Below are 16,163 nucleotides of genomic sequence, written 5' to 3'. Positions count from 1 at the left end.
AATTTAAAATGAAACATTGTTTTAAAAGAACTAAATACTATGGTACTTTTGTCATTCTGGTGTTCTCATTTGGAGAAAAAAAAATTAGTAATGGAGATGAAGTTTTAATGAACATAAATTTTCAATGTCTGACTGTGTTGTAAACAGTTTTGTGTGTCTTAAAAACTGTTTTTACTTTACATAGGTTTTTAGATACTTCCAAGCAAGCCATAGGGATGTTGTTCATCCACTTTGCAAATGTCTATTTATCAGGCCTGACAGAAGAAGACCCCTGTTCACTGTGAGTGTTTAATTTTGGAATAACTGGCCTTTATGGAAGTTCTGGGGCTGAGCTGGTGTATGTGGTTAGTAAGGCAAGATAAAGCTGAGAAGAGAGTTTTCATGGTAAAAATCAGTCACTTTAAAAACCTGTGGTTTAAATTTAGTTAATCAAGGGTCAGGATTCTTCTCTTTAAGTTCCTGGCTGGCAGGAGTCTGGGCTGTGTGTAGCTATTTTAAACCTAAAGGGCAAAGCTTTGCTACTTGTCCCTGTCCAGTGAATGAATGGAGAATTGGGATGCACATTGCAGTTCACATTTGTTTACTGAAGGTGCTGGGACCAAAGAAAATGAATATCCAGTTGTGTTCACTGTAGTAAAGCAAGGCTGTAATACAAAGTGAGGTTGCTTTCAGGGTTATTTAGCAAAAATCATTTCTGTTTGTATTTGCTTCTTAAACCTATGTTGTAGTATTATTTTCATTTTGTTAAAAATGGGAAATCTTGCTTGGTAGGCAGGCAGTTAGTACAGAAATTAATTCTGCAATGTCACGCTTGGAGCAGTGTGACTAAACAGATAAGCATTTCTCTGTAGTGCATTAAACCTGAAGATTTTATGACTGAGACCCCGACAGGCTCTTTACAGGAGCTCCTGAAGCAAATGGGAATTGTTTGGGTTTGTTCTTGATAAGGCTCATGCTCAAAGTAGCTTACACATTGCTGGTAGTGAAAGCTGTGAAATTACTTTTAAAAGCCCAGTAATTTGCCTTTTAGAGCCAATCCAGTTCCTTTCCATGGCATCTGCTCACTTGTTGTTCTTGGGTAAACAAAGGAGAGACACAGCTCAAGGAACATGCTTGTGTTGCTGCACAAGCCAGTTTTTATTCCTTATTCCTCCTGAGTTCCTTCTGTGCTCCTGCATGGTAGAAATGTGCAAGAACACTGCTTTTCTCTTCCCACCACAAAGCATTCTGTTAGGCAAAATGCATCTATTTTAGCACATGAACTGTACAATTTGAGTTATGACAGTTTCAACAATACCAGGCATCATTGTAGGATTTTCCTTGCTTATAACTTTAAGAATTTCCTGAAAGGTTTAAAAACTGGCAGATGCAAATTACATTCATTCAGTTTTTATAACTCAAAAGTATATATTCAAGTGAGGTAACAAAAGCATGCCAGAAATTGTCAGTATTTAAAGCTAAGGCACAATAGTGTATTACAGTATTTTAAATTAAAAATAACTTTGTTTATTAAAAATAACGCAAAGCACTTTGTTAGGCAAAATAAAGACATGTGCAAGACAAGTCTCTCCTGCATTTACATATTTTTATTTTCAAATCCTACTTTTAATCTGAGTGTAACATGACACAAGTAAGAGAGTGAGATTATTCAGTGTTCTCAGGATAACTGAAATTACAGTGTAGAGCTGGATAATTTCTCAGACAAAGGGTGCAGGTTCTTGATAGCAGAAAAAATACCACACAGCATTAACCAAAATCTATCTTAGGAGAAATATCCCTAAGTTTGAAGGTGGGTGCAGACTTGCCTGGCAGGTCCTGTGGGCAGCTTAAGGATGCATCCCAGGGTGAGCCCGGTGTGCTGGAAAATCTCGGTGTTGTGGGGAATCCCGGGCATCCCTGGGGCCGGGAGCCCTCTCTGGCTGTGGAGTCGGTGCTGGCACTTCTGATTTCCCTGCTCCTGCTGCTGCTGCCTTCCTGCTGCGGGCTTACAGCAGCCTCTTGTGGCCTCAGCAGGACTCGTGCAGAATTGGATTGCCGATGGTCTCTGCAATCACTCAGCCTTGATTTTCATGTTTGACTAATGCAACGTTAATTAAAACTCAGATTGGGTGAACAGTTATTCGAAAATGACTATTTTTAGAAAGTTTGGGGATCTTTAAGGACAGAAAAAAAATATTGAGACTGCTAAAACTATTTAAAATATAGGCACTCAGTGTAATTACAGCAGTGGGTAAATGATTGTTCTCAGTACTCTGGCTTCTCAACATACTTACAGATCTTTTCTCAATCATGGTGTTAAAATACCCCACACCTGTAGAAAATAGACCCTGACTCCTTGGGTTGTTGTCTTTCTTTTCAGGTACCTTATCAACTTCTTGCTGGATGCCACCTTAGGGATGCTGCTGATCTACATCGGGATCCGAGCTGTCAGCAGCATCGTGGAGTGGCAGCAGTGGGAGTCCCTTCGCTTTGGGGAATATGGTAAATGTTCTGCTCTGGCACTGAAGTCATTCTCAGGGTAAAATCCCAGAGTATTTCAGCAGGTGGTTAACTCATCCTCAAATTGTTGTACAGTCATTTCAGTATTTCACTTGTCATGAGGGTTCTCTTAAATTCTTAATCTCAGTATTCACCTTGTGTCTTAGAAAGCTCAGCAAGTCTCTGAGCATTCCCTGAGTTTGGAATGACTGCTTGAATTTTTACTTTTTTAAGGAGTGATTCAACAAATTATGACATTGGCTAATCTCACGGAAAAAACACCAGCATGATAAATTTACTCTGAAACACTTCTAAAGAAATGATTTCTGGAAGGTCATTTCCTAGTAAAGCTTTCACTGAACCACGTGCCACTGTCTGAAGATACAGACCAAGAGTTCTGCCAGCCCTCTTTGAGCAGCCACATCCCTTCAGAGAAGGAAATGGCAAGATGATCTCTGCTGCTCCTCAAGTAATGATCATGGAGCTTGTGCATGTGGAGCCTGTGTCTCTGGTGAAAAATGTGTGAGGGACAGACTGTGAAATCACTTCCAGGTGAAGCTGCAGAGTTTATCTTCCGTTACTCAGAAGTCCACTGATGTGCAGAAGTTGTGGATTTGCAGCTGCAGTTGAGTCTCACACATTCTTAACATCAGCATTTAATTTTGTTCAGTCTGTTATTCTCAGATTGCTGAAAATGAAATTTTTGTGTATATGCTAAAAATCACATTTGCAGCTCCTTGAGACAGGAGTGGGAGGAGATGTTGCCTTATAAGAGAGCTGTGGCTCTTCATCAGAGAGAAAAACAACAACCCCAGTGGTTTGGGGGGGGAAGAAGTTGAAGAAAGTTAAAAATGTTTGCCTAACAAATTAGGAGCTTTCACAGCAGTTTTATAATTATTACTGGTAGGATTTTGGTTTTGTAGATTTCTTTGGTTTTAATGATCCTAAGCAGCTGACAGAACTAAGAATAAGTAAAGGCCTTATGAAACTGGAGCACTTTAAAAGCTTGAGAAGTTTGCAATCAAATAACATTAATTGCTATTTGCTTTAATGCCAGAGGTTTAGATATGATAACAAGCAACTTAGAAATAACTGCCTATGCCATCAGGGCATGTTAGATTTATGGAGATTTAATGTGTATCTTTTAGGGTGCAGTTTATGGCCACTTAAACTGTTTAAATCAGCACTGCCACAACAACTGCTTGTCTGCTTTTATCCCACATGCCTCAGTCCAGTATTTCCACTCTTTTCCTTGGACTGGTGCATATGTGACTCTTCAGGGAATTGAGAGCTAAACCATCAAAAATTCACTAGATGTAAGAAAAGTAAATAGTTCCTCCAGATTAGTCCCGGACTTGTGTCTCTGAGGGATTAGCTAAGCACCAATGCCCAGGGAAGGCAAAGGGGCAAAGAAAGAGGTGAGACCTCTTGCCCAGAGCCCCATTTTCTGATTGTTGGTTTGGCTTGAAGCCATTAGAAGATGTTTGAGCAGCTTTCAGGCCGTATAAACTTCAGTTTCCTCTTAGAGGGAAAAAAAAAAGTGTATCTATTATAGTTATAGGTAGGTATTTGTAATCATGTCAGATATTAGATTTTATTTCTCCCTAATAACATTTTGAATTTTTTTGTGTGTAATCTGTTGTCCTTTCCCATTTTAATGTGCTTTCAACAGTAAGCAGTCTGTGGGTGGGGAGATGTGGGGAGTATATTCACTCCCCTGAAATTTCTCTATTTCTTACTGACTTTCAAAATGAAGCCAGGTCTATTTTAGTTATGAGGCATTTCTAATTACTGCAGTAATTAAGGTCTTAAAATCAACAGATGAACTTGTGTAGTGCTTAGGAGATGGTCTGTGGCTGCTCCAGTGTTGTCACTTTGAATTAGATCTGAAACACCTCACCCTGTTTAATAAGTATTCTCCTCTGTGTGTGTATAAGTGATTTATGAAATTACATAACCTTCTTTTGTTAGTTGTTCTCTCTAGTATCAGATCATTTTATTAGTCACTAACTTTCTTTTCTGCATCTTTATTAATGTGCTGTCCTGCCCTTAGTGTGTTAGGTTTTTAATCAAGCTGGAGTCATTGTCAGGACTGTTTTAAAGCATATTGCAAATCTGCATTTCCATTAATCATGTGGGAGAGGCTTCTGGTATAAAGAGAATTAGAGAACAGATGCAAAGTTATTAGTTTTGGCTAAAACTAAGTAGGTGCAGTCAGGTTAGGCCCTCTGTAAGAAATCCCATCTAAAAGGACAAGTTGCATTGGATCATTTGCTGTCATCTTGTTTTAAGTCTCCCTGGTGTTCCTGAAGTGAAAACCCTCCTATCACCAGTTTATTTAACATTTTTCACTTTGATCCAAAGAACACTGTTATTTTTTGTAAGATTTTTAAAATAAAGTAGGGTAAAAGAGGGGGCTAAAATGCAGATCTGTGGGGTTGCAAGTGTGTTTAGAACTTGGGATTTTGAAATTAAATATGGAATTTGTAGCATAGAATCACAGAGTGGTGTGGTTTGGAAGAGAACTCAAAGCCCATTTTATTCTACCCCCTGCCATGGACAGGGGCACCTTCCACTATCCCAGGTGGCTCCAAGCCCCATCCAGCCTGGCCTTGGGCATTCCAGGGATCCAGGAGCAGCCACAGCTTCTCTGGGCACCTGTGCCTCCCAGGGAACAATTCCTAATTCCCAACATGCCATCCATTCCTGCCCTCTGGCATTGGGCAGCCCTCCCCCTTGTCCTCTTGCTCCACAGCCTTTTCCACAGTCCCTCTCCAGCTCTCCTGGAGCCCCCTCAGGCACTGAAATGCTGCAATAAGGTCACCCTGGAGCCTTCTCTTCTCCACCCCATGGGTCACTGAAGAGTATCAGAATTTTGGAGCATTTTATCTGGAGTAGGAGAGTCCAGTGCTCAGCTTGGGAGATCAGTGTGATTTCAGTTTGTTTGTAAATGTGGGAAAACAAACAGGAGCCCTCCTTCCACCCCCAGGCAGGTCTCTTCTTGTGACTGAGTGATGTTTGTGTTTCTAGAGCCTAAATAATCATTTGTCTCAAGTTAGTTCTCACTGTGAGCTCATTTCCCTTCTTAGCTCTATTACTTGATCCCTGGTGATTCATTACTTGAAGCTGTCACAAAAATAGCAGTGTCCTGCTGGTTTTAAAAGCCTCTTCTTTATATGGAGGATAGTTTTTAAGCATAAATGCCTCAAGGAAGGAATGGATACCAAAATATCAGCATTTATAAATGGTGGCTGTTTGTACAGCAAAACAGCACTGCAGTCTGATTTATGAACAAAGGGCCAAGACGCTCCCTCAAGGGCTTTTTTACATCAGAATTTTTAATTTTATTGGATCTCTCTTCATATCTATGGCTTTATATTCTCAGATTCATTACTTCAGCAGTTGGATTTTAATAGAAGTACAGAATGTGTTAATATATTTGAGTGTGTAAAGAGGAGAAAAGCAGTCATGATCTGTACTGAAAAGAATGTTCCCTGCATTCTCCTTCCCTTCTTGTCTTGAGCTGCTTTAGCTGCTGCAAGTAGGAGACAGGGGATAAATCCCTCCTGGTGATTATAAACTCCACTGGCAACTGAATTGTGCTGTGGCCTCTTTCCTTGGCTTTGTCTTTCCATGGCAGAGCTCAGAAATTTTATTTAATGCATCTTTTTCCTCCAGGTCTTCATTTGCCCCTTGCAGAGCAACTTACTTACAGCCAGGTGGGGTAGCTAGCACTGCCTTCAAAACTATTTAAAATTTATTTTGGAGTAGTGCTGTGAGTTGGCATTTTCTTAAGAAAAAAATGTCAGGATCTGAAGAACAGAAGGAAGTTGCAGGATAGAGGAATAACAGGTATTGGGTTCTGTTAGAACCCAATAGAACTGTTTCTAAACATACTTCTACAAAGCACCTGATGGCAGTGGCAGACACCAGTATAGGCTAATTTGGCATTGCCCAGCATTTTCCAAAAATGCTGCTACAGTTGTCACTGCAGACAATTCAAAATTTTTCAGTTTCATTCTTTATTTGTTTTTCTTACACTAGCAAGATTTCCAGTAATTTGCTGGACTATTTTATACATGACAAGTATAAAATCAGAATTCAAGAGATGACTGTAAGAGACTTTAGAAATTAAATTAGAGCTTTATGGCTTCAACATTAACATTAAAGTTCTAATTTGGGTTTGTGTACAGACAAATGTCTGAAGGTGCTCTTTGGAGCACCTTCTGGATGTGGTGATGTTATTAACTTGAATTTCATGGCTTATAAAACCATAGAAAAAAATTGGTTAGAAAGGAACTTCATATAATCCAACCTCTTGCTCAAAGCAGGATTAACTTCAAAGCTGAAATGGGTTGTTCAGGGCATGGTCCAGTCAGTTTTTAATTTCTCCATGGTTTAGGATTTAAGAACCTCTTTATCTAAACAACCTCCTCCAGTGGATTTAACCACTCTCACTGTGAAAGCTTCTTTTCCCTCATATCAGAATTGTATCTTCACCCACCCAGTCTGTATCTTCCCACCTTTCTTCAAGCACACTGCTGGGACACTGTCAAAAGACTTGCTAAATTCAAAGTAGGCAGCATCCCTGTTGTCCCCACTTGTAGTTATAGCTGAGAGATAATTTTGTAGGTGCACACAAAAATCCTCAAGCAGAATTTAATATATACAACTTCTAATTTCAGTCATGTACCAAAATAAAACCCCAAAGAAACCAGCACCACTCCCCACAAAAATATTGTGGAACAAAACATTCATTGGTGAGAGTACACAGCACTTTTAATATGGAGTTTCACAGTTTTTGCATGTACAAAATCTCCTGAGAGTTGCAAAAGATGCAAAATTGTTTTCACTGTCTTTGCTTTTAGGAATAAAATAAATATTGGAAAAAAGATTAGAATAAACTGTTCATTTCAATTGTACTGCTATAGCTAAAGCTAGATTATTTTTTTAATATTTGCTAATTAGTGAGAAAAACTAGAGAATGCTAATAAAAATGGGGAGTATAGAAATTAATTGCTAAAATGTAATTCTCAAACCTAATTCAGGCCTTGTATCTTCAGAAGAATCACAGTTGCTTGACTTTGGCTTACTGATGTTTTCCCTTTAAAATTCTAACTCTTTGGGTTTTTACAAGAGAAGCTGCAACTGCAATATTTAATTGTGAAACTTGAGCATTTTAATTGCTTTCCTCTCAGACTGTTGAGTGTTGATCAGAAACTCAGACTGTAAAACTGGCTTAGGAAGTATTTGTTGTTTTGGACTCCAGTGTGATTTTCAGTTTCTCTGTGTAGCATTTCAGCAGCAAAGCCTCAGTCTCAGAGTATTACCAAGCATTAATACTGAAAGCCTTTCAGGAGTGTTCCAGAAAAGGAAGCAGCAACTGTCCATTATGCATTACAAACACATAAAGGCATCTGATTTTCCATTGCACATTATTCATCCCCAGGCTGAGAGTTTGGAGCTGCCTTTGATGAGATTGCAGAGGCTGCTGCAAAGACTAAAAATCTGTCACCCCTCTCCAGAGCTTCCTTTTGTTTTCTGGTGAAGTGCAGCTTCAAACTCACCTGCAAAGCTTATTAGGCTTACCAATTCTCTTTTTTCCCCTTTTTTGTCTTCTTTTTCTTTCTCTGCCTTCTTTCAAAGAGTCTAATTGTGTGCTGAAGTTTTCCTGTTCAAATATTTGTGGTCTTTTTTCTGTCCTGACAGATAACTTCATGCACTCAGGTTTTCACTCTGTTGAGTGCACCTGCTGCACCCTTTCACATTGGATCTACAATTATGATCCTGATATTTTATTCAGCTTAATTTTTTATAGCAGCTCTTGCACCTTCAGTTGGTTACTTATGGTAATTCACTTTGTAGGGATGAAAAATATCTTTAAGGTAGCCTAGAGACAGTGGTGGAAATCTAAGTTCTACTTAGACTGAAGGGAAATGTGTTTTCCCCAGCCATGTTTCCTTCAAATTTTCCCCTTTAAAACACTTAATATGTCATGATTCAGAATCAAAAATTAACAATATGAGGAGAAACACAATGAAAGTTTATTTGTCTTGCTTTCATCAGATTATATGAAACAGTATGAGCATATCACAGGTACTGCTGGATGGGACAAAGTCCTGTTAGATTCAGTTTCTGGTACTTTTTGAAAGCTGGGGTGAGGCAGAGGGAGGGGAGGGAGCAGCACTGAAGGAATTGGAGAAGGCACTTCTGGAGGATTTAGCTGCCCTGCTGTCTCTCCCAATGCTGCTTTTTAAAGATGTTTACTATGAAGTAAATCAAACCTATGCATACATTGAACCTTTCTAATTTCTTGCAGGTGACCCCTTGCAGTGCAGTGCTTGGATGGGCCAGTGTGCTCTGTACATAATGATTATGACATTTGAGAAAACCATCATCATCATAGTGCTGCTTATACCTCAGTGGAAAGAGGTTGGTGTTTTTACAGCATTTTACAGACAAGTGAATTTCAGGTGGAAGCTGTAAAGACTTCCAGCTGTGTTTATTGGTTTGGCTCAAGCATCATGATTGTCTACACTCATTGCCAATTAACTCTGTAGTAGTGTTATGTTCTTTAGTTTAATTGGGATACTGCTAATGAGACCTTTATCCATTACCAGGAATATCATATTGTATTTGGAAGGTTTTTTGTAAACTGAAATATCCAAAATTTAATTCTATCTCCATGTCTAAAGTACCCTTGAAACTACTCAGTGGTTCTTTCTTTTCTTAACTCTAATTCTTACCTACAGCTATTTTGTATTCTTGTAGTATTTTGAAGAATCTTCTTTGCCTGACCTTGTTGATAGGTTTTAAGTGTAGACTTTTAGAAATTCGTGGTGGTTCCGTGGAATCCACTGGTGCTGACTGGATTAACCTTTATTTTGATGGGCTCTGTGCAACCAGATATTCAGTGGTGCTGATATTGCCCATTAAAACCAGTTAGCTCTATTGTATGCCCTGACTACTTCAGGAACTCTGTTCTCCTTACTGTGTATTTTGTAAAACTCTGCTCTGGTTAAATTTCCTAAAGATGGTTCTACACGTTCCTTGGGAGTGGCTCTAAAATGTTCAAGATGATTCTAAGGCAGCTCCTCAGACTTCTGTAAACAAAAATGACAGAGATGAGTTTCTTGTCAGCCCCACTTACTTATCTGTGGTAATTTATGAGCTGTCCTGAATATTTTGCTTTTCTCAAAGCTGCCCTTTTTTGGTTCACCTGCGTTATTTCTGTCACATTAGCCTGTACATGAACATTGCCCTGGCTAAGGCAGTTGTGTGCACATAGTGCTGTGAGCTGAACTCAGTCCTTTTCTTTCCACAGGTGGCTTTATTGAACCCCATAGAGAATCCCCAGCTGGAGCTGGCAATCGTCATGCTGATAGTTCCCTTCTTTGTTAACGTTAGTACCACTCACTTCTGAGATGTTTACTTGGATATCCTTCTGCCATGTGTTCATTAATTAACATTAGTCCTTAAAACATTCTGTACCTTGGTGCTTAAGTTAATTTAAGGGCTGCTAAAGAATGGGTAAATTGTCTGGTTATGTAGATTTTACAAAGCTGAAATCCATATGGAGCTAAAGAACCAAGTTCAGGAGAGGGGCAGAAATGCCTCATAGACCCCTTTGACCTGATGACTTCAGTAGATTGACTGACACAGAGATTATAAAATTACAGTGAAATTTGCTTCAGGAAGCAGTTGGTCTAAGGACAGACATCCTGTGAAGTATCCTGTGTCTGACCATAGCTAATAGCAGCTGGCTGTGGTGGAGCAGAGGAAAAGGGCAAGTGTGCAGTCATCCTTCCCAAAGTACACTCTTGCAGCAATCAGGGATTTAGGGATTAGAGCCAGAGACAGAGGGTGTCCTTGCATGTAATAACTGCTGGTAAAGCATTGCTACATGAAGAGTTAATGTACAATCACTGTGAGTAGTTACCGCTTCTCTGATTTTCTTCTCTTCCACAAAGGGATAAAGTAGCTGGATTCTAGAGCATTCCTGAAAGGTATAATAAGATATGTGGCACTGTGCCTACACAAGATTTAGCTTTTGGCCAATTCAGACTTATTTTCATGTTCATCTGGTCAGTATTTGGACCTTCCTTCTACTCTGAAGAAAGCTGAACTGTTGCTTTCCCCTTCTTTTAACAGGCGTTAATGTTCTGGGTAGTAGATAATTTCCTTATGAAGAAAGGCAAGACAAAAGCTAAACTTGAAGAAAAGGAAGCAGGACAAGATTCAAGAAATGGAAGTAAAGTCCGATACAGGAGAGCAGCATCGCATGAGGAGTCAGAGTCAGAAGTATGTGGAGTTAATTATTGCAATTAATGCAATATCAATCTGGTTCATCCCTCCTGATACTGATTTATTGTAGCACTGTCAATGAGGTTTGATTTGCTGAGCGTGTACCCCTAGCAGTAGCTCCTGGCATTGGCAGTTGAGAACCAGTTAAGGAAAAAGTCATGGTTGTACCACTCTGGCAGGTAATTTCCTTGCAGATGGGCAGGAAGACACAATAATATATGTAAATACCACAGGTGAGCTGTGCTGCAGGTGCTTCTAAAAAAAACCTTACAGGGAATACAAAACTAATAGACAACTCTAATACAAAGAGAGGTTAATAGCTTAAAGTGAGAGGGAGCTGGTAGAGGTAACTGACCTGATTTTTGAGAATTATTTACATAGCTGCCTTAGCATAACGTTATTCTAAATCACATTTAGTGAGCAGTTTTTAGTTCAGCTAAAGATGGGTGGTTTATTTGAAGGTGAGTTGGTTTAGCTTTAGCAAGTTAATGTAACTTTTCTGCGAGGTAAGCAGTGCTATTTGTATGGGGTTTGCCAGTTAATGTGACTGCCTTGTTATCAGTGTGGATCAAGACCTTAAATATTCTCTCAGGCTGCCTCCACTGTTCTGGCATCACTCTTTGGTTTCAGAGTCAGTGGGCTGTAGTAAGATTAATATGCCTCCATCCTTCTGCAAAACTTATTGGAGGTTTCTGATAGTATCTGCAGTGATGTGGCAGTAAATCCTCATTGTGTTCTAAGCTCTTTCCTGAGCAAATAGAAGGTGCTTTGCAGGCATAAAAAAGTAAAATTTAAAAGTAGAAAGAAGAATGTGACTGCTCCATGTGCTCAGAAGCTGTAATTTGTTTGTAGATCCTTATTTCAGCAGATGATGAGATGGAGGAGTCGGATGCTGAGGAGGACCTGCGCAGACTGACCAACCTGAAGCCCATCAAGAAGAAGAAGCATCGCTTTGGTCTGCCTGTATGACACATTCCTTGGCCTGTGGACTCGCAGGTTTCATGGCAAAAACTTCTGTCAGTGGGGTTTAATGTTGCAATTGCATCTCCCTTTTCATACAAACTGACTTAGAAGCAAGGTCTACCAACAGAAGGCAAAGCAGTTGGAAGACTTCCAGTTCAGTTGCACTACAAACACACTGACCAGTTATGCAAGAATGTCTCCTCATCATGTGTGGGAAATGGACGAGTCACTAAGGATTCGTGTGGGAGGTGTCAGAGAAGATCAGAGAGAACAGACACAGAATCTTTCACTTTCAGTTACTGATGGGACAGTGTATGGAGTTCTCAAAAAGGCATCAGAGTTGACTAAGTTAAAGGAGTGTGTTTTATTACTAAAACTGGCTTTTGCAGCATAATTCCTAGAGCAGAATAGTTTATGGTTACAAGCTGTAACTTAACATTATTTTTTTAAGTACAAATGTTTACTTGCTACCAGGTACCTATGGAACTAATAGGTGGAACAAAGATTTTTTTCCAAGTCTTCTCAAATCTATCTGACTATTTTATATTTAAGTTATATTTTCATACAGTTGTATTTAAAGATTCTCTTTATCAGAGAAATGGGTACCGTTCCCTTTTTTGTGCAGAACAGGTCAAAAGATTTGTAGTGAAAATCTTATTTATCCTTGTCTCCTGATTTAAGACAAAGGGATTGCAAAGGGAAAAGCTCTCTGTCACTGCTGAAGTCACCAAATATCACTAAAAAATGCAGTCCTATGTGTGCTCTTGACCACATAATTTGAAAATACCTTTTTCAGTAGGAGGTGGTGTTTGCATATTTGACAAAGGTGCACTTTAGTGTATAACAAAAATCCATTGTGATAAGTGATTTGTGAAATGAGTATCTATGGGTACTCTAATTATTTCTTTTTCTGCAAGTCTCTTGTGCATACCTCTCAAATGACCCAAAAGAGAAGGAACATTTCTGATACTTTTCCTATTATAGGGCCTGCAGTACAGGACTGTGATCTGATTATAGCAGTTGTGCTACAATATTGCAAATACAATTCTGTCCCTTGTTTTTTGTTGGAAAAGCAATCTTCTACTTAATGTGCTTAACAGCAACAACAACAAAATTTCTCCTATTTATTTTTCATAAAGTCTCATTATCCTTCAATAGTGAAAGAACAACCCCAAGGGGTAGAGTGCAGTTGTTACCACAGCATTTCTGGGATTTTCAGTGTCTCTTCTGATAATTGAGAGCACGTGGTGATCTGAAACCTAGCAGACATGTTTTCAGTGATATCCTTTTGCTTTGCATATTTTCTAAATGATTGTTTCTGACAGCTTTCCTTGCTTAGCTAAACCTTGTGCAGGACAAGGCGATGTGTCAAAGAGGTGACAACAGACCTTGAATGCAAATCTGTTGTAGTATATGGACACCAGAAAAATTCCAAGCCTTAAACCAGTTTCATTGGAAAACTGCTCAGAACTTTTTAAGATTTTTTACATTTTTTTATAGATTTACTAGGTCTTAATGTGATTTATTATCCAGACCACTTAACTGGGCCTTAGTAAATACTGAACTGTGCGCTCCCGTGCTTACTTTCACTATTCCAGCATCCCTTTTCCTGGTGGCTGCCGAGGGGACACGATGCTCTGACACCTCAGGGTGTCCAGCCAGCTCAAAGGGACATTTACCAGACCCGAGGTTTTAGTTGAGCCACTGACCTTTGTTACTGTGCACTGAAACATGAGAACTGCAATAAGTTACAGTACTGGTGTTTCCTTTAGACTAAATCTAGAGACTAATGACAGTGGAAGCTTACCCGAGTTCTTTTGACATGGGGGGTGGGGATGGGGAAATGTCCCTAATCAGTGTTGCCTCTGGCTTGGGGGGTGTGGGGTTTTTTATTGATTGTATCACTCCATCTTCTCTTGACTATTGACCACTGGGCGGGCGCAGATCTCCAAAAGCACAGTACTTCAAGGAATTCATCAACACAGTAGTCTCCTACAGCTCACTTTTCCAAAGGGATTGAAGAGCTAGGACTGGCTCTTGTCACAATTGTCAGCATTTATTTTTTTAGCATAGGATTTGTTCTGTTTCAGGTAGTAAACTAAAGCTATTGACCATGTGCTACGTCCCAGTGCAGAGCATGGCTGTCCTCGCCAGCTGAGATAACTGAGCAGCGCACACAAATTTAACTGTGCCAGCTTGCATCTTATCTTCCTTTCCCTCCTCCAGTTACTTCAATTATCAAAATGATTCTAGTCTCATGTTTAGTCTGTGATGTGTCAGTATAAAATTATGGCCTTAATCATGTAAAAATATTTCTTTTGAGCAGACCTCAAGCTTATTGACCAAGTACAAAACAGTATGAAGCGCTATGGAGCAGTTTCTTGAAGGTGGTTATAGAAAAGGTTCTGAATGCCTAATTTCTCATGTCTTAAGTGTTTAAACGTCTCTTCTTGTGAGATCTAGATATGCCTAGCAAGATGATGTAGTAAAGCACTATGATCCAAAGACACAGGAGTATTTTAAATACCACAGTAGTAGCAGGAGGAGCAATCTTCAGAGGGAAAAAAATTAAATTCTCTACTAAGATAATAATTCTATTCAGAATTTTAGGTAAGTAACAAAATCTGGCTGTTTCTTCTACACATTCTTTGTTACTATTGTGAAAGAGATGGAAAATGTAAAACTAGCCATTTTCCTCTCTGTAAGGTAAAAATTGGAATTTGTGCAGTAATTATGAGTAGGACAAGTCCTTTTGTCTGACAGGCTTGCATGTGTGAGCAGGGAGTGTGTGCTTAGTGCTTCACTGTGTCTTACCACTTGTTAAGCTGTAGTGGCAGTACAGTCTGAAATGGACTTTTCATAAAGAGTTGATCCAGTGTGAGATTGCAACACCATGTTTGCATTATCCTCCAGCTGTCACTCTGATTTCTGCCTGGCAAATGTACTTCAGGACAACTCATAGCAAAGGTTTAATTCAGGCTGTGCTTAGAAAATAGGATTCTGTTTAATGAAAATAAGCTATGTAGTGAATGCCAAAGTAAGAGGAAGGGATTATAACTTAGAGAAGAGACACAAATATTGGTGGAGATGGAATTTACCACGAGTGGTCAACCTAAATACATTAACTGTTCCTAGTATCTGACCTGTGACACATCTGCATAAACTTAAAACACTGGTGTTGTCTAGTATGTGGTTTCCAAGTTCTGGCTTCAATATGTTCAGGTCCCCTTGTCTTACTTTAAGTAGGTGAATGCTGTCTGTTAATGTTACTAACTAAAATGTACTATAGCTTTTCTTCAGGGAAAACTCAGAAACTGAGTTGCAAATTAGAGCAATGCAAAGTGATCCCCTCGGGCAGGTGTCTGCTCCGATCCCTGCCGGGCCTGGGGAGGGGGGCCTGGGCTCTCCCGCTCTGCTCAGAGCTGAGCATCACAAGGAATCTCTGCCACTGTGCTTGACTAACCCGTGTTTGCAACTTTGCTGTGCTTTTTACAGGAGAAACCAGTAGTGAAAGCTAATCAATTCTGCCACACCAAGTCAGAGTACATCTACAGCATAGGCGTGCAAACTTTTTTAGGTGAAGTTTCCAGTTCAATTACTGAAAATGACTACTATGGTTTTACAAAGTAAAACTGCAGTATCTTTAAAAAAGGGACTCTTTTGTAGGTGTTTTTGTCTTGTGTGGGTATCCGTCTCAAACTGAATGTGGGGTTTGTTTGTAAGTAAATTCAGAGTATAGCCAATGTGAGCAAAACCAACAGCTGTATTCTGCTGCCCTCTGTTTGGACCATATTGTTTAATCAGTGGTGTTACCTTAAACTTTTAAGGGTATCTGATGTAATTACATTATAATGGTTTACAATAAAGTCTGACTTATTACAGATTTGTACACTTGTTTTATACTTGTTCTCTTTCAAAGTGCCTGTGTTTCAGTGTCTGTGGTATCCTCTCCTGGGAAGCAGATTCTGCTACTTGAGTTTAACTTCAGCTCTAATTGTGCACCCTGTTATGTTGATTTTAATTTCAGTATATTTATTTACCTTAATGGCAAGTCCCATTTGATTGGGAAGAGCCATTGTTCTTAAGTTGCAAATTTTGTTTACAAGTTTAAGAATCCTTGCAGGCTCCTCTCAGATCCATTTCCTGAGGAAGGTGTTTTTTAGGAACTGAACAGGATGGACCCAACTCTGCCTCTGTAACTCCTCTGTGACATTTCCGTGTTATTTTCATACTTTCCACGTGCCACATCCAAGCAGCCCCACACCCACTGCACCCATTCAGGGAATTCAGAGTATAATCTTCACTCTGCCTAAAGTGTCAGCCCCCTGAGAGGTTGTTAGCACTTTCCTGGAGAATTCAAATCTTCCCTGAGATTTGGAGACCACAGTGGCAGCCATGTGTACATTCACTTAATTCTC

General features: G+C 39.5%; 1 protein-coding gene across 2 annotated transcripts in view; it reads left to right on the top strand.

The window, feature by feature from the left end:
- STIMATE (STIM activating enhancer) overlaps window positions 1–15,628 on the top strand; it is a 34,690-nt gene extending 19,062 nt beyond the window's left edge. For both annotated transcript variants that reach the window (XM_064724102.1, XM_064724103.1), the window contains exons 3-8: window positions 185–280; window positions 2,360–2,481; window positions 8,798–8,910; window positions 9,803–9,880; window positions 10,630–10,779; window positions 11,635–15,628. In XM_064724102.1, coding sequence (XP_064580172.1) covers window positions 185–280; window positions 2,360–2,481; window positions 8,798–8,910; window positions 9,803–9,880; window positions 10,630–10,779; window positions 11,635–11,751 — 676 coding nt within the window. In that variant the 3' untranslated portion in view covers window positions 11,752–15,628. The remainder of the gene's footprint in view (window positions 1–184; window positions 281–2,359; window positions 2,482–8,797; window positions 8,911–9,802; window positions 9,881–10,629; window positions 10,780–11,634) is intronic.
- The last annotated feature ends 535 nt before the right edge of the window (window positions 15,629–16,163 follow it).

The sequence above is a fragment of the Zonotrichia leucophrys genome, chromosome 12 (genome assembly GCF_028769735.1).
Source record: "Zonotrichia leucophrys gambelii isolate GWCS_2022_RI chromosome 12, RI_Zleu_2.0, whole genome shotgun sequence".
NCBI lineage: Eukaryota > Metazoa > Chordata > Aves > Passeriformes > Passerellidae > Zonotrichia > Zonotrichia leucophrys.
This window is presented reverse-complemented; position numbering and strand designations above follow the sequence as displayed.